The sequence below is a fragment of the Seriola lalandi genome, unplaced genomic scaffold (assembly GCF_002814215.2).
Source record: "Seriola lalandi dorsalis isolate HSWRI2012SDOR001 ecotype SW California unplaced genomic scaffold, Sedor1 jcf7180002054861, whole genome shotgun sequence".
Taxonomy (NCBI): domain Eukaryota; kingdom Metazoa; phylum Chordata; class Actinopteri; order Carangiformes; family Carangidae; genus Seriola; species Seriola lalandi.
In genome coordinates this window covers 1,556,268-1,580,443 of record NW_019525414.1, presented here as the reverse complement: position 1 = coordinate 1,580,443, position 24,176 = coordinate 1,556,268, and the positions used below count along the sequence as shown (strand labels likewise).

Below are 24,176 nucleotides of genomic sequence, written 5' to 3'. Positions count from 1 at the left end.
TGTGACCAACAAATATTACAGATTAATGAGTGGTTTTATATGTGTGTGTTTGTGTGTGATTACCCCTTGATGAATATCATCCTTAATCAGTGCAGTGCGCAGTATCAGACCCACCCGTGCACTACAGAGATAACACCCGCCCATATGGACCATATGATCGCCATGGACACGGGTGAGGTCTGAGTTGTCTTTGTTGTTCTGGGAAGCAGCTCTGATCACACAGGATAAACTCACACCACAAACTCATTATATGCAGCAGTCAGGTCATTTGCAGGTAATATTTGCTAAAAAGTGTGTGTGTGTGTGTGTGTAAAGGGTGTGTGTGTGTGTGTAAAGGGTGTGTGTGTGTGTGTGTGTGGGGGGGTGTTAGGGTCACTCTCATTTCAGTCAGCTCAGTAGGTTTCTTCTACAACAAACACCAGAGAGTTGGTTTTGGTTGCATTAAGATGTATGATGATCATGAGATGCAGCAGTGTAGGGGCAGATTTGGCAGCTCAAACGCTCCAGTATAAAATGGTTGTTAGACGGCTTTGACCAAGTGCCTCAAAGTTACTATAACTGTATGGTTCAAAGAAAACCTGAACTGAATCTCCTCAGTCAGATTAGTTATTTGTTACACATCAGCCACACTGAGCCACCAGCTGTGATATGAGAAAATGTGCTGCACTCCCAAAGTGAACTGCAGTTTTGATGTATAGTGTATTATCCTCATCAGATCACCGTGAATACATTCTGTAAAAAAAGAATTCACAGGGATTTGTGTTTGGCATTGCCAAGTGCTGTAGGTGAGTGAGCTCATTAGTTGACAATTAGCCATATATTTGTGGTCAACAACCCTCTCAGCACCATATACGTATATATGTATACATATGTATATGTGTACTAATTCAACCACTGTGGCAGAAGGTGTTAGCTGTGCGTGAAATGCTTCATGTTATTTTTTTATTTTTTTATTTTTACAGCTTATAGCCTTTAAGCTAAACAGCCTTGTGCGTTGAACTGCTCGGACACAGCTGACCTCGGTGAGTTGAGCAGTTTGTCCAGGCACTAGCTCCAATATTGTCTGGTTGCACCCCAGACAGGTGCATAGTTGCTGAAAATTTAATGAGTCTCAGGGACACGGTAGCTCCCTGATAGCTGGCTCCCATTCACTCTTCTCCACCACCCCTCCCTCTGTTGCTGTTTACCACCATCTCCATGGCGACACACAGTAGCGCCAACCGGCGATAAGATAATGAGGAAAACAAAAACGTTTGAATAGACGGACTGCTTTCTACTCACTTCTCTGGAGCTTTGTTTAGAAAGGAACTTTGCAGCAGTGAGATAGCATTCTTGTTTCACCGTTTATTTCAAGCCACAAATTTCTATCAGCGACTTTTTAGAGGTGATTGGATGGAGTTTGCTCTACTTGAAAAATCAGAAGGATAACATGACCCCCTGTTACAGCATCATTTTAGTAACTGGTGGCCTAATGATGGCGCTACATAATGAGAGTGTTGCTGCAAAGAGGTAATAGTATAGTTAGTCAACAGTAAACAAACAAACCTACTACATTTCAAGTCCTTTGTTGCTTATTTCACACCGTTAACCCTAAGACTGAATAACCTCCACACAACCTCAATTTTATGTTCAACACAGCATTTAGAGCAACTAAAACAACTACAGCTAACATTCACTAATAAAAATACAATTACCGTATCTATTCATCGACTGTACAAAACGTGATGAAAGAGCAGGGCTGCAGCCCCCGCTGAGATGACTGCGTTTAAAATTGTATTTTTATTGTGTTTCGATTTAAAGGGTCACAAATGTGACACAACAAACGCGTTTTCTTTTGAACGCAGACAAAAGTCCTGTGTGAACTGCAGACAGGCATCTCAGTGGAGCCGCCTTATCATGAAACTGCTGCAGCGTTTAACTGCCTGCAATTTTCTACTCATTATGCAATCCCTGTCTCTTTGTTTCAAGATCGAGGGAACACAGATGCGGCTGTGTGTCGTGATATTTTAGTGTTTGTTAGATTTATAGGCCACATCTGAATTGGTTGGTTGTTCGCACGTTCAGGCTCATGTGCTGTGTCGCTGCTGATAGCCTGGGTACACAAAAGACTGAATGAATGACAGAGAGAGAGGGGAAAAGTACACAAGAGAGGGAGAGGGAGGGGGGGGTGGGACTACAGACAGGTTAATCAGTCAATTAGTGCAGATTAAAATCTTTGTCCGAGCCATAATTCCAACATGCAGTTGAGAAGGCTAGAACTCTGCGTTAGGATTTTCTAGAAAGTTATCTGCCTGAACACACGAGGTGGAGTCACAGGGGAAGACTTCATCAGTTTCAGCTAATTAGTCCTCTCTTTCACTTCCATTGTTTATAGAACAGTTGCTGAATATGTGTAACTCAAATTGTTCAATCAGTCCAAACATAAAATGATAACAAATATTCATTTCCTCACCCCTCAAAATCAAGACTTTGTTTGAACGTGAAGCAGGAGTTCCCCCGGCATCGAAGGCAAAGCTCCAGTGTTAGCACAAAGGAGGAAACACAGACAGGTACTGACAGCACGGATCAACTGAAGATGACAAAGGAAAGTGATCAAGATGGCTGTTAAACACCAGCAGTGTTTTCTCAGGATCTCTCTCTGCTTCATCGCTGAAAGTCATCATGTTATTACGATTACAGCAGAATTGGAAGTGGATAAGTGGGACTGATGCTTATTCTGTGTAGCAGTCCACTAAGATGCTCAACTAGTTCTCTCTCTGGCTTTGACTTACTGGAATAAGTTCTTAAGTTGTTCACCGTTAGGCTTAGATGCACGGAGAGAAAGGGCTAAATAGAGTAGGAGAAGAGTTTTTCATCCAGCCTTTTTTGCCAAGTTGCACATATTTCCTTCAGCTTTAAGCGTCTCAACTTCTTGCTACAAGTTTGATACAAAAACCCTCTTTGTGTTCTCCTTAACAACAGGAGGTTTAACATGCCATTTTCAGATGGCCCACAGTGTCACAACTGTACGCTTTGTAAGAGCATGTTGTCAATGATGTGCGATTCACTCAAGTTTTGATTCTGTGTGAGAAATAACCTAAAGCTAAAAGTGTTCTACTCATTTAGGACCACACAAAACGTCAGAAGAAAACATACACAAGACCTGTGTGTATTATGAAATCTATAAATATCCATGTTGGAATATGTAAAAGATATCATACACAAGACACTGAGGTCACATTTCTAAACAAGACATGAACATTTTCCCTCAAACTTTTCATTATTTAGACAGGAAAAGCTATTGAGAAGGTAAGAAGCCTTTATTAAGCAAGAAGACCATTAGTGTGACATCAGTTCGTCAGTAATGAAGATAACCTCGGTCTTTGTTGTCATGTACATGGGGGGGAAGGGAGGGGACGGTGTACAGGCAATTACTGAGCTAAATTACTTATCGGCGCTGAACTGGAAATATATCAAATGTCTGCTACTTCACAGTGTGTTTTTTTTTTTTCCTTTGACTGACAAGGCAGCACCCCTCGTGCCACTTGCTAGCTGTGTTGTCACACAAGGGTAACCTCTTTCTTAGCTCTTTGAAATCTACACCTGTTCTCCAAAAGCACCTCTTTAGTGGAGAGAGTGTTGAAGACTCTTTGCGTTGAAGCGGTGAAGCCGTGTGTGTTTGGTTCCGATGGTTTCCGTCTCCCTCACGTACTCTCAACTTTGCGTCTCTCGGAGTTTGTGGTTAGGATTAATGACAAATATCAGCTCTCCCACACGGACCCCGGTGCACAGGTGAAACTTCAGCCCACTTTGGTTACAGTCATGAATAATTTACCTGTGTGCCCACTTCCTGATGACACAACTGCAGGTTACTTCCCCTTCTTATTTAAGATGTGTTTGTTTTTACTTGTAACTCTTCCCTTCAATTTATTTGGTACACTGGACTTTCCATAGAAGATTTCCTATCCATTTCTAGTTCAGGATAAAACCGCAGTGATCATAAACAGATGCAGACCTGCATGTTAGATTTGGACAAGAACAAATCATTGTCCACATGTAGTTTTAATGCAGGGTCTTTGGTGAGTAGTGTTGGCTTGAGCCACATCCCTCAGAGGGAAAGCCTGGTAGGATCATGTTTGTGTCTACAGGATCCACCCGTCCACTTAAGCCATGCCTCTCATTTTCCCCACCTTCTCCACTCCTCCTCTTCACTTACTCACGCTGTTCTGGGCCCTGGCAAACCCTCGTTAAGCAAACAGCAAGTCGGGCAAAGCTAGTGGAGTGCTAATCCTCTTAGGAGACTCACTGCTCATTTGTCAGTGTCCAAATAAAGCACGACCTTATTGGACTTAGTGGGGAAGCGCTCATTCACTCCCTGACCTCCCGCTGTGACTGAAAAGATCTGGGCCAAGGAGGAAAGCAGGCATTGGACGAGCGTTTGCATTAGAGGCGGGACTAAGGGCCTTTGGAAATAATGGGGAGCAGGATTTGGCTCAGCATCACCGCTGTCTGCTCTCAAAATAGTTGCATGTTGACACTGATGAAGGCGTGTTTTCCTGTCACAGTAGCCTGTGACCTCCATTACTCATCTACACTTTCAGATAAATGTGAAAACACAGTAGTGTGTAGAAAATAAATAGATAAAACTTTACATCCACTCTGTACGGCAGGATTTTCTTCTAAATACTCTTGTAGTTGGCCAACAACTAAGTGTCTATTATAGCCGTCAGCTGGTAAGGAGCGGCACTCACTCATGCCAAACAGACAGTCCAGCTGTGCAGAGTAACACAGTCTATATCTGCTTCTGCTGTTGAACAGCTAAACGTGTATAAACAATCATTTGATGGTAAATTGTGTATTGGTTGATTATGATTATGATATCTGTTAAATCTTGCCTTAACCTGCCAACTGCAAATATTTTTTCCAGTTTGGGTCTCAACAGAGTTTTATTATCAAGAACTGAAGCCTTAAAATGTTCTTTATTATAAGAACAAACTGTATATGTTACATAATGGGAAAGTTTGTGAATATGATGTTTGTAGACTCAACACCAGGAGTAAAATGGTGTTTTGTTTCTTTTGCCAGACTGTGTAATTGGTTTTGCATTCAATTTAAATGTTGCATTGTCATTTGAAACCCAGGTTTCCTTCTTGGTTCATTTGGCCTGAGAAAAAATATAGCTGCGAGCAATCCATGCTTTCATGGTGTTAAAAAGAAATACTGTACACACACTTAATGCACACACTGTTAACTATAAACTTTCACCACTTCATTTGCTTCAGCGTTAAAAGTCGTTTTAGATATTCAACAAAAAGTTTTTACGTTCTACTGCACCTGTGGGCCTGGACATGGAATTAGTTCCACCTTCACCAGTCAGTCCTGTTTGTACCAAGATACCATCACACACTTAAACTGTGGAGTCACAATTGTAACTATCCATTTCTGGATGTCAGTAGTTCTTAGATAGGATGTCACCAATCCGGTTTATTTGATGCAGAGTGTGCTGTTGTGCTACTGCAGGTATAAGTGACAAAGAGAAGATAGGCTGCCACAAAGTCTTTTTATTGAGCATCCCATTTCATTTCATGCAGCGTTGTCAACTCCCAAACTAAGAATGGTGCCACACCGCTCTACCTGGCCTGCCAGGAGGGCCACCTTGAGGTCGTCCAATACCTGGTCAAGGATTGCGGAGCGGATCCGAGCATCAGAGCCAATGACGGGATGACGCCACTGCATGCTGCTGCCCAGATGGGCCACAACACCGTCATCGTCTGGCTGGTATGTTGCGACGTCAGGACACCATTGTAAACAAATACAGAGTGCACTGATTTATTCTAAGGAGAGGGTACGTACTCAATATACTTAATGTGTTTTTATTATTATTTTTTTTAACTAAATCTGATAAAATGTAAATGAACTCACGGATGTCAATGATCAGGGAAATGAATGTTGGGTCATTTGATTGAATCTTTAAAATGTTATTGTAATTGATGTTATGTAATGTTATGTAATGGATACTTGGTTCTAGTCTACTAAGTATTTTGTTTCCAAAATGACTTTAACACCAGAACAACGTTGTTTCATCATGATTTAACTCTTAATTTAAATTTTATGAAGAACTACTTCCATATAAAACTGTATTGATTCATCATTTATTTAAAAATTGGGCAGAATTCCTACTGTTGTTGAACACGACTTAACTTGTGTCATTATTCCCCCTCTTTTAGATGAGTTTCACAGAGATCGGCCTGACGGACAAGGATGGAGACGGGGCCACGGCCATGCACTTCGCGGCGAGCCGCGGCCACGCGAAGGTGCTCAGCTGGCTGCTGCTGCACGGCGGAGAGATCGTCACTGACAACTGGGGAGGGACCCCACTTCACGATGCGGCAGAGAACGGTGAACTGGAGGTGTGTGTGTGTGTGTGTGTTATTATTTTTTTTACTTAATGTCGTGCGCAGAGTCAGACTAGAATTAACAGTGACATAAAATACAGGTAAATAAAACCGCTCCTTTTCACATTATATTGACATAGACATTGAAAAATGTCATCAGAGAAAGTGACTGTAAGGTGCTAGTGTTTTAGTTTGGAATCCCGTATAGATCTCATCTCTTTAGCTTTTTCATTAGTTTAACAATCATTTCTCAAAACTTAAATAATGAACATTAACAGTAACAATAAAAGTAGAAATTTAATAATATAATAGCAGCAAGTTAATGTTGGAATGTCAAGGCTTTCTACAGAGACATCTGGTGTTTGATACAGTTTGTACATTTTAATGGTAACAGAACAGCTTAAAAACTACTAGTTAACTAATTTATGAATACATGATTCATGTAAGTTATGTGGGAGCAATATGATTCTTGGTTCTGAGCTATCCATACTGGGTTTCACACGTAACCATATGTTTTGAATGGAAGGCCTCTAGCGTGTGGTTTTGTTGCCACTCCAGACTAATACTTTGAATAGTGCTTTGTTGTATCAACATCTGGTGAGTGAGCTGTTTCATCACAAGCTTAATGTATTAAATGTAAAAGAAACATAATTTTTGTGTCACATAAGCAGTACAGAATTGAACTCAAAGGAAACTGACCCAAACCTTGACTTACAAGGTGCTGGCCCAGGTTTTGGACTGGAGAGGACATTTTTAAGAAGCTAATTGAAACACAAGTCAACATGGAAACACAAAGGTCGCTCAGTGTGAGAACAACAGGCTTAGTCTGGCTTCCACCTGGCGCTTTGCAGAGGGGTTTCAAAACAGATGCTTTTAACTGTTTCCAAGTTCCTTCTGATTACGAATACCTACACTCTGTCTTACAAAAGATGGAAGTTTCACCCACAGTTAATAAGCCATGGAAGTAAAGCATAACAAACAAACATTGACTCATTCAAATGTCGCGGTTAATGCTCATACTTTATAACCAGAACGTCCCTGGGTGCAATTATTTAGCGAGGGATATTTTTAAGTTTAAAATGATGGTATTATCAGTAGAAATATATCATGGGAATTTAAATATAAATATGTTTTATACTGTAATAAAGTGATAATGGTGACATTTTTCAGCTGTATTCCTCTACAGTTAATTATTCCTCAAGTTGGGTGCGGTGTCTTTGCTGGACATATCATCATTATTGCAGAATACAGACTATGTGCAGAGTTGATATTTACTGCCATGGACAGTGTAAACTGCCAAAAGCTAAACCAGGGACAATTCCTGCCAACAACAGAAGGTCTACATTTGAGTTATCCAGTCAATGCTTTCAACTTTTTTTTACAAAGTTTGCACAGAGGTAATTATCTGCAGGTGTTTTGTGTGGATTCAATTTATTTCCACTAACTGAAGCACAGCAGTGACTTTCTGTCTCCTCCGTCACATCACTCTTCAGTGCTGTCAGATCCTTGTGGTCAATGGTGTGGACTTGGGCATCAGGGACCAGGACGGCTTCACAGCAGCAGACCTGGCTGAATACAACGGCCACTCCCAGTGCGCCAAGTATCTGCGCACGGTGGAGAACATGGTAAGAGACACGGCGATGCTCAGTTACTGCATCCTGACCTCTGACCTGCCAGAGGACAGGCTCAATCAGAGGGGGGGGGGGGGTTATCAGCATTTTGTCTACACAAACATCCAAAGTTTATTCTGTCTACTCAAGAAAGTAAGTTGTACAGTTAGGACAGTTGTATATTTAGCCTCAATACACATTTCAAAACAGAAATCTGTGATTTCAGCAGGATTTTAATCAAATCACTGGGAGGTTTCTCAGGGAATTTTAAATCTAATAGTATCAACAATAACATTTAATTATCTCTGAATCATAAACAATATCTTTCACTCCTGATTTCCTAAAACTTCACTGAATTATGTGCTACTTGTTAATTAAAAATTCCACTGACCCGCAACCCTTTAGGTCAGTAGTTCCCAGCCTCAGGGTTGGGAACCCTAATGGGGAACCGAGACAAATCTGAGGGGTCATATGGTTAAAGAGTTAAGAAAAACACAAACTATGCTTAGTCTTTACAATTTTTCTAAAATCTTTACTTTTTGTCAAATTTTGACATTTGACCTTTTTCAGAGCGTTAAAAATTCCTCAAATGAGAGAAGGGAAAAAAATCAGTTCTGGGCTGAACTGTTCATAATTCATAGTAAAGGTATAACGTATGACGGAGTCGTTAGTAGACTGTCGCAAGCCGAGAAGACTGGTAACCACTGCTTTTAGTTCTCACCAAACTTGGGGACATACTGTATGTCTTACTGGTGTGTTTTGCATTTTCTAATACTAATTGGTCCCGAGGGATCTTAACTCTCACACGTCAAAACAAGTGAACATACAGTATTTGTTCTAGACGGCATGTGAAATGTTGCCTTGTGTGTTGAATCAGTAGCACAAATAGCACGACCCCAGCCTCCACTTCATCCTACTCTGGATGAAATGACTGTTTGTTTTCATCATTCATGTTTTTATCACATCTGCTATGCAAACTGTAGTCTATATTCTGCATCATATACGTCAAAAATGTAAATATTATTAATAATAATTCATCATTTGAATCCTAACTTGGTTTGTGCCCGAGAACAAAAGTACAACCTTGAAAAACACAAGACTGTGCACAATGCAGCAACAAAATAGTTGTCACTGAGCCAACATGTCCCTTGACTGACATCAGTTTCTCTCAGCTAATTACTAGAGCTATTAACACTTGACATACAGTGGCCTCCATAGCTTCAACCCGCTGAAATCCCCAAGTGGTTAGAGGAAAAATAACTCCTTCACACTCAACTCTTCTCTGGTGTGCGGGAAACACACACCTCCCCCTCATATTCTTCCCAAGAGGGATTGCATTGTGGGAAAAGCAGAGGGCCCCAGAGGCTTTCTGATCAGCTGTGAGATGTTTCATTAGTGTGCAGTAATTAAACTCATAATGCTGTTCTCCTCCTGTAACTCATTAGGGGCTGAGAGGTAGTGGAATGGGAAATTATGAATGAAAAAGATGATATTAATGATAAGTCGTTTTTGCATCTTGTATAATGACGCTGTATCCTCGCATCTAAATTTAAAGAATCAGACATGATTTTAGAATGAGCAGTTATTTAAGAATAAATAGAATAATGGTTTTGTTGTTTTTGCTACTGTGGAAATCATGTCCACATGTTGGATGTTTCAAAAAAACAGATATAATAATGCTTGTATTCATGAGCTGCATCCTCTGACAGAGTGTTGAGCACCGGGTTTTGTCCCGGGACCCCTCAACGGACCTCGAGTACAAGCAGCCGGACTCGGGCCTCTCGTCCCCAAACACCACCATGCCCCCCGCCAGCCAGGTGGCACACTTTGACATCAGCTCGCCGTCCAGCTCCCTGTCCAACTACGACTCAGCCACCTCCAGCCAGTCCAGCACCGGGGAGAAGAGGAGCAGCTTAACAACGTCTCGAGGCCCGCCTGCTCAGCTGAACACAGTTGCACACACAGGTCTGAAAAGTTGCCGTTTTCAATCATTTAGCCATGAATCCTCCACTGCTGTCTCTTTTACAAGCCAAATATAGCATTTTAGAAATGATGAAAACCTCAACTATTTACTGAGGTAGAGCCAACAACATGCACCAGTTTGCTTCTTGCTGTTCCAGGTCGCAGGGGCATAATATAGTGGTGCTGCACCCTAGTGGTGAAGAGTAGCTCATGTGTCTCATTCATGTTTGAACGCTGTATTAAGAGAATGGAATGGAGTAAGTGTTGAAAGATTTACTTAATGCTTTGTCTTATTCATTTGAAATCAGCAGTTCACCATGTTTGGGTTCCTGTAAGAAACTCAGACAGTCACGTCTACGTGTCTTTGTGACAGGTGCATCAGAGTCGGCCATTTCAGACATGCAGGCCTACATGGACATGCTAAACCCAGACATTGGCTCTGACACGCGCAAGAAGAACGACACACCGGCTGATGCCACCTCCAAGCCCCCGCCGCCGCCGCCGCCACCAACCTACCCACCACCACCTCCCCCACAGTCTCCTCCGGCGCCCCCTCCACCCCCGACCTACCCAGCACCGCAGCCCCCTCAGGAGCCGTCGTCGGCCGAGTTCCTCAAGGTGAAAAGCAACTTGCGGCACGTGGGAAGCAACACCTGCAAGAAGGGGGTAAGGACAGTGGTGATGAGCTCCCACATGAGCTCAAGAGATTTGTGCTCATTGATGGTGCACGTCCTTCAAACAGAGTGAGCAAACAGAGTGTAGTCACTTCTAGTCCTTCTTATAGGGGGACGTATACTGTAGCTATAGGTAATTGTGAATTATGCATACATTAGTTTACTATAACTGTAGATATCCTGAATTCTGTGATATAGAACAATCCTAAACAAGCAGAAGGAGTGGGATGTTTGGGATAAATCGGCCATTTTCCCTTGTGTCTAATCAGTTGGCCTGTTGCTCTTGTGTAACAATGTGCCTTGTCTGGATACCCACAATGATGTTATTGTGTTAGCATGGCTAACAAGGCTAACAAAGATGCTCATTAATGTGACAGGCCTCTAGGTTGGCACACACAATGGTTGTTGTGATGGGTTTGATCTTAATTTCACTAATTAATCTGGCCTCAGATCACACAGAAGTGTGTGTAAAGAGCTGACAAGGAGGAGCAATTAAAACTGACAACAGTAGTTCCAGTGCTGCTTCTGAGGGTTGAGTGCTGCTGTAAAGCACAATAAAACTGGTTGTGAAGTTGTAATTCTGATTGAATTGTTGTTCAGTTGTTCAGGGAGCATATGACAGATGACCAATCTAAGGACTCACTTTCCCCTCATGCAGTGGTTTTATCCTGATTGTTACCATGTCTTCCAGTAAGATGATAGCAAGAGTCTCTCCAGTCATTGCTTTAGCTTCAACCAAACACCACAGGAGATACAGAAGTGATGAGATGTGAAAGATATATTTTTGCTAAATAATTTGTGTCAGCAGTGACAGAAGGAGTGACAGAATCAGCTGATTTACAGTAAAAATCAAATGTTCAGACAGAAAGACAGAGGCTGGATGTATAGTTCAGTTATGCAATAGTCAATTTCTCTTAGCTGTTATAAAGTCCACAGGTACAGTCCTGTCTCCAGGCTGAGCTCTTTGTCTTTGTGCATATATGCATGCACCAGCAGCCATGAGGGGGAGAGTTTTTAATTAGTGCTGCCCCCTCCCCTCTCTATACCCAGGTGACCAGCCCCGGGCACACTCTCATTAACAATTTAACAAAAAGGAACCCATGTACACACACACACACACACACACACACACACACACACACACACAAACTCGCACAATTAAGATCAGTGTGCATCATATACATTGGGAAAAACAATCTACCTTGGTCAACATAGTAACAGGGAACAGTGCCCTAATCACATGGACCGATCTCAACCTGTAGACATTAAGCTTTGTGTGTAGAAAATTTACAACCCAGCTCTTATTCATTCTCACTTGAATTGTCTATTTGCCTTGACTGAAGTCAAATGTCATGTGACGCAGCCAAAGCAAATGACTGCTTTGCTAAACACTTTTTTACTTTTTAGACCTGCTGTAGTCCCTTGCACTACGATTAGGAGTCCAAGTTCACCGTTCTTGCTGCTCACTTGAGGCACTTAATGCTTGAATATTGTAATAATCCTAAATCTTGAGAGATCTGAGTGCAGCCGACCATGATGAGCCGGCCAGCACCGGGGACTTTGTGTTTTACATAAGAGGCAGGGTTGGGGAGTGGTTGGTCTGTGGGCTGGCGGTGACATCATTGTCACTGCTGTGGACGACCTGATAGGTTATTGATGAGGCCTGTGGGTAAAGTGAGAGGGCAGGTAGAGTGACAGGTGTAGCACTGAGCAGAGCGGTGGTAACGCTGTGGATCTGGTGACAGCTACTCTCTGTGCTTTGCTGAGCTTTGTGGATAAGGCTCGGTCCAGACCGGAGGAGAGCTGCAGGAGAGGAGTTTTAACGCTAAGGTAAGGTGTTAAGAGGAATAAGAAAGCTTCGTTTTTAGCAGTGGCAAAAGTGATGTCATGTCAAAGACGGGGGGTACGGATGAAACATTTTACAAGGTGCTTTGTTTAGTTCGGCTAATCTCCGGCTCCTGGAGGCGTTTGAGCTGCTGAATGGTTGGTCATTGAATGTGTAACATCATCATGTTTTAACAGTTTACTTTCCTCTGGTTTTCTTTTTTAATTGGTTGTTGTAAAGCATGCGTGTAAGTTGTTACTCATTTTAAATGACACACACAGTTTACCAGTATATGACCTTTTGTAATCTGCAAAACCACATGAAAATGTAACTGAACAATGTGAAACAGCCGCCAGGCTAAACAGCCTTCCATAATGCATCCAAAACCATTAGACCGAAAGAACAAATATATCACAATGACTTTATGCTGACAGACACATCCATATAATGGGAAGAAAGGCTGTCTGTGTGTGTCTGTGTGTGTGTGTGTATACGTCTGTTAGGGGATGGTGTGCCGCTAAAATGCTTTGTACATTTGCTATTGTTGGCCCACCTCCCTGGAGGATGACAATCAAACCATCTGTAGCGCTCCCCTGCTCACATTACCCTCCGACCTGATGAGTGCTCAGGGACCATTTCTTTGACAGCAGACATGAGTCAACAAAATGAAACAGGCTTGTAAGAACTCAGAACATGACACCACAAAGGAGGAGAGGTCAGGGGTCAATTATTTCAGCTTACATTAGCGTCAGACATCTGCTTGACGTCTGAGGCTTTGGCTTTCGTGAGAAGTCATGGCTACGCTGAGCAATGAAATGTAAATCAATTCAAGTCTGATTTGACAGGCAAAGTAACGTCACATTTCGCTGTGATGACTAAGGCGTGTTGACATCTTTCAAGGTTCATTTCTGGAAATATACTGTAAAAAGAGATTTACGTTTTCACATTTACACACCATTTTTGTGAAATGCATTGTTGGAAAAAAGTAATTCCAAGTAAAGGATTTAACACAAGGTTTATTTAGAAGAGTACTAAATGCAAATGCACAGCTTTTTGCATAAGGGAAATGTGGTCACAGATTGACCAGAAAAAGCATGTTAGTCACAATGGCTGGTCAAAATGCAGGGTGAGCTTAATTCCCGCTGACGTCCGTTTACTCTGAATTATATACAGTCTGAGCCACATGGGCCACATTTTAACAGCAGCATACAGCGAAGACTTGCTAAATGACATGAATTCAATATCCTGCCTTGGCAGCTTCAGGTAAAGATAGATGTCAAAGCAGAAGGAGAGAGTGCTCAACTAAAAAGGCCAAGTTAGTGACCTCTGACCCTGCTCTGTGGACAGGAAGATATTCTTACACTGGACTCAAAGCTGCCTGTGAGTTCTTACCTTCTGTGGCCCTGCGGTCTTTACATGAAACATGCTTATGTTTTACTTGAACTGAATTAAAGCCTTGTTCTGTTATTCAAACAAAGCGGCTTTGGTCACACGGGAGAGCTAATCTGGTCGCACACCTCCTATACATTTTACAGTGTGGTGTTCCACACGCGACAAGCTCACTCCGAAAGCACCGTTTATCCACATAAATCCATTTCTCACGGAGTATTTTTTAAAGCACCATGATTCTGTTACTTTGTCAGCCAAATACATATGTCGGCAACTTTTGTTTAAGAAGCGTATTTTATCACTTTCACTTTCTTTGACTCAATTCAGGTTACTATCACATAAGACAAGTGATTGCCGTAAATCATCATTATGGTGGAAAATCACTAGGTGGAACCAAAGCCTTTTACGGGGTAATTATATTTCTCTGATTTATTTCTTAAGCAGCTCACTGCTGGAGAAAACCACGAGACATTGCGGCGCGTGGATTCAAACAGAAGGTCAAGGAGCTTCAGCAAGCAGCCCAGCACTGGGGACTACTATAAGACCCTCGGCAGTGACTCGGCCGAGCCCCGTGGGAGCAAAGTCATGGCGCCCAACGAGGAGGTAAGACGTGCAGGTCTCTGCTGTTTATTGCAACATTAATGTGTTCAGTGGCAGCATCACACAGAATCTGGTTCATTATATAAAGCATATGGATACATATGCTTGTGCATGTCTAATGTCCAATATGAGTCCTTTGCCATCTTGTCCTTGTCTTATGGTTCAGAAAATGTATTAAAAAATCATCAGCTGCTGATTTCAGAGAAGTACTGATAATAGGATTATTTGGGGTTTTAAACGACTACATTTTAACATATATTGATATGTAACGAAGCATGCACTGCAAAGTGTTTGCAAAACAATAGTATATGGGCTGTAATTCCGATGAATACTGGGATATGGTTTGTAAAGGCTTAATATACTGTGCCCTTGATGGACTGTGCGCATCTCAGCATCCCAGCTCCTTATCAGGTCTTTTTCAGGATAAGGTTTGGCTGGGTGATGGCATGTTGGCGTTAGGTTACCACACTGCCTGCACCATTTGCCTGTGCATTATGCCACTCAGCATGTTGCATAATCTTGTGTCCTCTTCAGCTTTTGTTTGTCACCTGATGCAAACTGCCCCCTAATTTCCATTGCCTCTTGAGTCTCCACCCTGTTGTGTAAACTGACAATGGAACAAACTCAGGACAGTCCCAGATAACACACAGCACATAGCAGGAAGTCACCAATGACCAGATGAGAATACTCTTAAATCTTGTATTTTTCAATGGCCAAGGATATGTTGTATATATTAGCATATCTTAGTGACAGCTGGTGATTTGTTTCTTATTGTTTTAATGAATGCTTTTTATTTTCTTTTTAAAATCGGGGGGGGGGGGGGGGGGGTAAGCTACAAACAAATCTGTGAGATCACAGTAAACAAATAAGGATAAAGATTAAAAGGTTAATTTAAGCCTGACATTTAGGTATTACACCACAGTCACATTTTCTCTAAGTAATCGATCAGCACAAATGCTGTGATTTCTTTTGGCAATAAAAGCTCACACGTTAAATGTGTTGCACCTTGTTATTTAGATTTTTCTGAATTGTAAACGTTTTTCAAAATAGAGTACTGCTCATCATCCAGAATAAATAAAATATGCATTTTGTCTGAAATGTTTAATCTTTAATTTAGGTTCAGTACTTGATATTGGCACTTCAGTTACTCAGTCTGGGTAGGTTGTAAGAAGAACACTGTCATTTCACTCATTTTTGAGTTGATGTGTGTCGGAGCTGCCACTGGATGCTGTTGATACAATGAGCAACACATTATTTACTTATTATACAAAAAAAAAACTATAAAAAAACAGTTAGTTTTCTTGTCAGTGCTAGATTACAAGGCAAAATACATTTGCTTCTGTATGTGCCCTATAAATGTTCATCAAGGTAAATTTCTGTGACTCCAAGTGTTCCCCCAAGATTATTGGTTAAAACACTTGTTAGCTGCCACATGCCTGCACAGGCATCTGAATAAAGAGAGTCAGACTCCCATCAGTGTCCCAGGAGATTATAATTTCATGGGTATCAGGGGTGGGGGGTGTTCTCGGTGATATGGGGTATAATCCACATTTAGCCAATTAAGGTCTCAGTGCGGCCCCTCCTGGTCTCAGAGGCACCCAAGCAGATGGGCCGCTTAATCAACGGAAGCAATGGCACGTGCTGCAAAGACCCATCTGGACATGGGAAACCCCCCCACCCCACCCCACCCCACCCCCTCCAACTCTCAGGGGGGTTCTGAAAAGTAAAGGGGACAACAATGATGAGCACGCGTCTGAAGAATAAAGGAGGGGCGGGTCGAGTTAAATGTCACAGTCAATTACGGCACACTTTCAGATGGTGTCAGACGCGTGTGTGCTGGGGGAGTGCAGGGTGTGGGGGTCAAAGCACTATCACTTGCAGTGACAGATGGCTTCTTCCCACTGTTTTCCCTCCGAGTTTCCCCCAAGAGATTAGGTCGTGTTAGCGCCGTTGTTCGCAATAGAGTATTATGTCTTTATGAGGTGATTAAAGATGGCAGGAAGCAGAGGGAAGGCACCTCTGTTCAGGCTGCAGACATCTGTCACTGTCCACGGCCTGTGCACAAGAATTCAGTGCTTGCTCCGCCCAGCAGGAGTTTCAACTGGCATGCCAATGCAAGCAGGGAAAACACATTCACTGTCGCTGTTGATTTATTAATTGTTTTCAATTTAATGAAAAAGCTAATTTTTTTTATTAATAGTCAAAAATGTATTTTGAAGAAGCAGATGTGTTAAATGTTTAATGTGTTTACTCCTGTTTTTATTTTTGTTGTTGTTGTACATATTTTAAGAATATAAATTCTGGCATGTGGGATACAGAAATCCCACTATTTACCAGAGGCAAAAAAAGCTTTGGGATTTCAAACACCAACATTCAAGTGGTGTTTAAAATGAAGTGGACAACATCACTACATGGGCCACCTGTTTCATCCCTGTTATCAGTGACCAAATATTGGCAACAGAGCAGTACAACAATGTGGTTGCTAGGAGAAATCCCACCAGGGTCACCACAACAAGTTAATGGGTATACAATATGACAGGCTAATTGAATTCTGTCACGTCCCTCCCCCTCTTCTCCCACCAGGGCTCTGTGTTATTGGAGGAGCCTACCAACAGCCCCGCCCACAGCTCTGAGAGTGGCACCACGGAGGAATCAATCCCGCCCCCACCGCCACCTCCGCCCCCTCCTCCCCCAAGTAACCCAATGCCAGCACCCCCTCCACCTCCTCCTTTGCCCCCGGAGACGCCAACCACCCAGAATAATTTCACTTCCACCTCCAGCAACCAGCGACGCCCATCTTCCTCATCAGGAAGTGAGTGCTCCCTAACTTTTTTCCTCCTGCCTCCTACACCCTTTTATTTTTTGTTTTGTTTCTCTTCATTTCCTGCCTTTTTGTGGAACTAGACGTCTGTTCAGAGTTCTTGAAAAAAAAAAAAAAGGCAACACATTTATGCACCTTTTTTCTGATGAATGGTTTGCTTACACATCATTGTAAAATCATTCCTAGAAAGCAGATTCCCTTGCATTATGGGTACAATGTAATCCTTCAACAGATAGATTGAGTCTGACCCTATAACAGATTATTAATTAATGAAGTTGGGCTACGATTACCCTGAGAACTGGTTTAGTGTTCAGCCATTTCCTTAAGTGCCCTGTTGCCCTGGATACTGCTGTCTGTACACGTTGTTCTAGTTACAGGGAAATTTTAACTGTGTAACGTGTGATGAGTTTTTTAAGTGGTAAAAACTGCCCAAGGTTCCCATGAATCTTGAAAATGCATGAAGATCAACTACACGACTAAATAAATAAATGACATACTTGGAAGCAAATTAAGCCCAACATCACTCAGCCCAGCCTGTTAGGCACTGGTAACCTTTCAACCTCAGAGAAGAAGAAGAAGAAAACTTCCCAAAGTAACCTTTATTTGTCAAAAAAAAAGGTGAAAAACAAGAGATAAAACACACATATTTCTCTTTGGTAATGACTTTTATACTGATTTCTGTAACAAGCCTTTTCTTCTGCTTCCCAATCCTTTCTCCTCATTAACCATTTAATATACATTACTGTTAAAATATTCCTTCTTTTCTGTCACCTACTCCATTTCCTCCCGTTTCGCTCTGTTTTGGTTTTTCTGCCTGCCATGGCCTGTCCTCACTGCTGCTCCGCCAAGTTGGGGAAATCTCTGCCTCTCAAGCAGAGGGAGGGACACTAAGACCGATAAAGAGTAAGTACAGACTAAAGCGAAATCAGTTCATTACACAACACATTAAGGCATCACCACAGGCCTTCGCACTTTCCTAATAAGATTTTAAAATCATTATGTTGGGCTTTTCATAGAAATATTTTGCCTCTCTCTGTTGCTGACATATGAAAACAACAGTGACCCAAACCTGTATATGCAGCTTATCGTTGTAGTTCTGAACAATCAGTGTCTGTTTCACAGTAAGTGGTGTGTTGTTGGTCCAATAAGAGGAAAAAGCCCTCTGAACTGTGTAGATAACCTGATATGGCTTTGCAGACAAAGGAGCAACATCTACAGAAGGCGGCCGTTTCACCCTTAAGTCAACAAGTTTGCAAATTTAAAGTGCAAATTACAAGTTCAAGTACCCATCTGATTCCTGAGCTGAAGCAATTTTCTTTTACGCGCCAAGATGCTCTGTATTTATTTTATTACATTTTTTCAGTACAAAAAATGACCTTCAGAGTAGAAAGTATTTCTATTTAATTAATTTACAGTAAGAAATAATTAATATTTTAATTTTCTCAAAAAATAATTCGATTTTTCCTGAATATGCTGAATCTTTTTGTTTCATCTTGATACAGCAAAGCCAAACCTCCAAAACATACTGTTCTCCTGTATACTTGCTTGAGAATATACTTCAAATTCAACTTTTAAAAAAGGTATATTTATTTACCCAAAATATTTTTCCTGTAACATACTTTTATAAATCAGTAAAACCGCCACACAGGGTGCAGGATGCATATTTGTTTTGGACCAAGTACGTGAGTCAGCTCATTATCTTAAGTAAAGGTTTAAGTGAAAGAAGGTTTTCAGTATAATATGGCTTCAGCTCTGGGTTACAGCTGAGTCATAAACAGCAATCAGTTCAGCTGTAAACTATTAAATTCTTCATTTGGGACCTTTTTACAATCACTGTATTTTATGTAAACACTTTGTTCACCAAACATCCAATTGCCTCATCAGTTCATGCTCCACCTGCTGCCTAATGGCAGGACGGCAATAAAACGGTATTATATGTTCACTAATGGCATGATTTGTGCTACAGCGTTAATCAGGCGACAAACAGGCAATTAGGTGGTCGTAAAATTAAAAACCACCAACACATCTGAGAGCTCGAGATGAGTTTACAGCTCAGGCACTCTTTGAAACGATGGCAACACACCAGGTGGCTGATTTAAAGTGCTGCCACAACATCGTAAACGCTTGCAAGTTCCCTATTGTTTTACATTGATTAACGGGATAGAGAGGATCCTACTTTTATTTTTAAAAGACATACACAGGTACACACCTCTATCTGATGCGCTAACAGATGCAGCAGCTAACCCAGAGAAGAAAAACCTTGTTCTATGATGTCGATCATGAGAAGCTATTTGTCAAATGTTCTCCACCTGTCACAGCTCCACCCTCCTTTTCATTCAGCCTGGCAGACCTGCTTAGTCCACACCCCTAGCCTAAACAGAATTTAACTCACACACATACATAACCTTTGACTCCAAAACACACAAATGCGAAGGTGTATTCAAGGAGATTTCCAGCACCAACTTAATTTTTCTGCCTTTGACACACCTGGCTGTGGATGATCTGCTGCTCAGGGGCTCAGGGGCTTGTCAGGGGTATGGATGAAGGTAGGCTGTTTATATTTCCAAAATGTGAAATTTTATTATTAGTATTAGTATTTTTTTGTGACTGATCCAGTTACATTCTAGGAAAATTGTTACAAGAATTACATTTATATACGATTGCTGTATCCACAAACTATTTACAGGCAACAGTTAGAGTGGGTGGAAGCACACTTTGTATAAGGCTTGTGTGTGGATGATGGTCCTTAGTCTGTCTTTCTCTCTCTCTCTTTGTAATCCAGTAAATGTGAGGTGAGACTGTATCAATGCGTGTGTGAGTGAACTGTGTTCCAGGTTTGTTGCGGAGGGGATTGGTCCGGTACGCAGGACTAATGAGCTAGGGATTGGACGGTGACTCTGTTTGTGTGTGTGTGTGTGTGTGTGTGTGTGTGTGTGTGTGTGTGTGTGTGTGTGTGTGTGTGTGTGTATGTGTGTGTCGCCTGACTGCATCCGTCCATGTGTGCGCGTGCACATGCGTGTTAATTCCTAGCCAGCTTGCCAATGGCTCGCTGTCACTTTCAGTTACTGGTGATTCCTTTAGATTTCCCCCAACTGTGATGATGGGTTTTTAATAGAAAGCCGCTCTCTCCTCCCTTGGAGAGAGACGGAGAGAGGGAGAGCAAGTGAGAGTGAGGAGGGGTGGCAGGCTAGTGAAGCTCTGTGTCCAGCTCGACCCCATTGTGGTCGCCTCGACGGGGAACATTTTTACGGGAGGACTGTCTTTCCATTCTCCAAGTAGAAAATGAGTGACCAGTGAGGGACTGAGGAAACTCAATTCACTGAAGGTTTACATTCACTAAAGCAGGTGAGGCAGCAGTTGGCTCGTAGTGTATTCAGGCCACAATATGTGAAATTTAAATGTTGTACATATGTGTAGTGTAGTTGTACATTACATTATGGTGCTTGACTTAAGAATTTGAGAGTTCAGTTCTACAATACATCTTGGAAGATTGTTGTGTAGATAATGTAATCAGCACTGCAGTTTGCTGTATGAATATACCTGTCTGTGGTTCATCGTGTTTTACCGTCACCATTTTGAAATGTTGATGTTTTTAAAAATATTAATGTGGCCTCACATGTAAGCAGTATTTTGCTGGATTGACATTTTTCGTTTCTTTAATTTAGTCTGTCCCATGAAAATATAGTTCCTGCGTAGTCACGTTACCAATAGAGGTCATAGTTGAAATCTATGTGAATTTGCTGCATTGTTCACTGTAAGGAGATTAGGTTCCGTGTACGATGAATGCATACATTTCACCATCGACCTACTTTTTAGAAAGATGAACATTCAGCAGTAGCTTGGCTGGATATATTAACATGTACGCTCTGAGAGAGATTGTGTGTGCCTCCTCTCTTTGGGTTCACTGTAGTGAAATAATTTTGGAATTGTTCCTCCCCATCTACCCCGGCTCACTGCGACTGTGGACTGATGCAACAGTTTGGTAGCTGGTAGACCATCTGATTAATCCAAATACTGTCAAGCATTTCAGAGAAACATGTCTTAAGCAAACCCTGAACCCTAAGAGGTATAAAGGCAAATGCCAATATATGTAAGTAAACAAGATACAAATAACAAAAAAAAGACACTTATTAAGTTTATCTATGAGCGGCAGCGTACACCATAATGATCTCCCATCGCTGTCCAACCCGCTCAGCTCAGCATTGTTACCTGCCTGATCCAATGAAATATTTAACACTGAAATGCCATCCAATCCCTCTTTCAATCCCTCTTCTTCAGTGGATCTCTCTCTGTCACTCTCTCTGTTTCTCTTTCCCTCTATTCTATCTTTCTTTTACCCGGTTTCACTTTCTTGCTCCATCCTTTTCTCTGCAGGCACAAAATCTTTCAACATGATGTCCCCCACTGGTGACAACTCCGAGCTGCTGGCAGAGATCAAAGCAGGAAAGAGCCTAAAGCCCACACCTCACAGTAAAGGCTACACCACTGTCTTCTCCAGCACTGGGCCCACAGGCAACAATGTAGGTCCACCGCCATCCTCCACTTCTGATGATACATTTAAATTCCTAATTGCAGGAATTTAGCTACAGCTTTTGTCTACTGATTTAAATGAATCCACAAAAGACAGAAATTAAGGAAAATTATCACAAACCATCAAAAGGAACAATATGTATATATATATATATATATATATATAGGCGTCTTTATATATATATATATATATATATAGCTCTCTATATATATATATAGCTCTCTGACTTCAATGGATAAACCACAAATACCACTACCACCTTAAGGCTAATGAGTAACTGAATACACATTAAGCATGAGTTTAGCTCAGTAAAGGATGGCTACAAGAAAGATAATATCTCTTGGGAAAGTGGGAAACTAGTTGATGTGTCATAATGAAAGAAGCCTTTTACCTTTGCCTTCTAGCTATATCTGTCTAAGGATGTGGTTAAGAGCGCGCTTGCTGGTTAAAAAATTCCACCAGTTATCAGTTTGGTTGAGCCCCATGTTCTCCATCCATCCGAGTCTTTATTTTTCCTCCAGGGAGACACTACATCTCCACCAGAGACCCGCGCATCCAGCCCACCAGCCAAACCAACATCCCCTCCACCATCCAATACATCCGTCACCTCCCCACCTGCCACCCCGAGTCCCAGCCCCAGTCCCACTGGCTCTGGATCTGCCAGGTCCATGTCGACCTCTGCGAGCTACGAGCAACTGCCCTCCAACTCTGTAATCAATGGGAACAGTGGCGGTGGCACGACAGGAGCGGAGTCGGGAAGGAAGACTAGCCTTTCAGACGTGGAGGCTCTAGTGCCCACTCATGATGAACAGGGAAAAGCGATACCCGAGTGGAAAAGGCAGGTGATGGTGCGAAAGCTTCAGGTCAAGATGCAAGAGGAGGAGGAGCACAAGCGCAAGGTAGGCATGATGTTGCAAGGATGTACAAAGGTCCAGAAGTTTTGTCATGTCTAAGCTATCCCCATTTCTGGTCTTAAAACACTCTATAAACTTGATAATAAATGGCTTCAGTTTCAAATAATTAAACACCACAGAGGGGATAGCTGCCGCTTGGATTTGAGTGTGGATTTTTGTGATTTTGGCAAAGAGGCTGTATGAATGTGTTTTTAGTATTCATGCATGTAATACTGGCTCTGATACTGTGGTGCAATTATGTTCATGTAGACAAGGTATAAATTAGTAATTCACACTGCAGCAATCTGAACACTTGTTAGTCCTGAGTAATTCATGCAGGACTTTATGTAATTGATCTGCAATCAAGGTTTGCAATCTTATACTCTTAAATGATCCAGCAGGTAGCAATTTCTTTCCAGTGTCTCTTAGTGAATGTGGCATGTATTTCTTTATTTGTTGAGATGCAGTGGGATTATCAGTGTAATTGTATTAAACTAAGCTGAACATAAAGTATTCTCATGATATATTTCTCCCTGTAAATAACACAAAGGAAAAATGACTTATTAGTACTTGCATGAAATATTGGACCTAGATAGCTCTGAATCCAGACATCCATGTGCTCACTACTTTAGTTCCTTCTTTGTTTCTTTAGGCGTCTTTATGCATGTTTTTCTTCCGTATTTATGGTCTTTCTTAATAGCAATAGACTTTTTGGACTGCAGTGAACTGAATACTTGGCTACAGTGCCCATCACAGCATTAACACACTTGACTAACAGATTCACAGTGTGAGCTGGTGTTTGATGGAGTTTTGCAGCTTCAAGTTGTTACATGCTGATTCAGTGGTGTGATGTCAGGCCTATTCACACTACAGGTCAACCAGTATTGGTAAAAAAAAAAGTACATAAAATAATAATAATACTAACTACAATTGCATAGCATGTTACTTTTAAATTTTCAAAATAAGGCAAATAAAATGTACATCCAGTGGAAAAAAAGAAACAAAAAAAAAAGTTGTTTTTTTCCTTTTTTTGGAAAGCAGATCAACACCTCTCTAAGAGTGATACCACACCCAGTCCCTTACTCAGAAAAACCTTTGTTGCACTGACCACAGTTGACAGTTTCAACTTTGTTGCACCTTTAACCACACCCAGTGTGGTTTCCCATCACTGTTGTATGCCGCACTGGTGCCTGTGCCCAACAGTGATGTTTGGGATGCAGCCAGAACATGCAGCAAGATGAAAATTTCAACTGCGGGATGTCAGTAAAAGCAGACTTCTCAATGTTTGTGTAGTCACTCTTTAAACTAAGAGAAAACATTAAAAACTGACTCTCAAAAATGGGAGAGAAAAACTGTAAAGAGGGATTGAGCAAATACAGGAATACAGATGTAAAAGTTCTGGTCAGTGTCAAAGGCCTGAAAAACACAAAAGTAGACACATTGTAAACTTATGAATTACTTATGGTTTAATTAATATTTGCCAATTAATTCAAGAAG

At 41.6% G+C, this 24,176-nt stretch overlaps 1 protein-coding gene across 4 annotated transcripts in view; it reads left to right on the top strand.

Moving 5' to 3' along the window:
• Window positions 1–24,176, top strand: part of espn (espin) — a 39,087-nt gene that overhangs the window by 4,675 nt on the left and 10,236 nt on the right. For 2 of the 4 annotated variants that reach the window (XM_087179666.1, XM_087179665.1), the window contains exons 3-12: window positions 5,571–5,757; window positions 6,207–6,389; window positions 7,868–7,999; window positions 9,694–9,949; window positions 10,320–10,612; window positions 14,276–14,437; window positions 17,018–17,246; window positions 18,105–18,158; window positions 21,630–21,775; window positions 22,308–22,685. In XM_087179666.1, coding sequence (XP_087035792.1) covers window positions 5,571–5,757; window positions 6,207–6,389; window positions 7,868–7,999; window positions 9,694–9,949; window positions 10,320–10,612; window positions 14,276–14,437; window positions 17,018–17,246; window positions 18,105–18,158; window positions 21,630–21,775; window positions 22,308–22,685 — 2,020 coding nt within the window. The remainder of the gene's footprint in view (window positions 1–5,570; window positions 5,758–6,206; window positions 6,390–7,867; window positions 8,000–9,693; window positions 9,950–10,319; window positions 10,613–14,275; window positions 14,438–17,017; window positions 17,247–18,104; window positions 18,159–21,629; window positions 21,776–22,307; window positions 22,686–24,176) is intronic. The other 2 variants (XR_015438549.1, XR_015438550.1) reach the window with 2 other exon arrangements.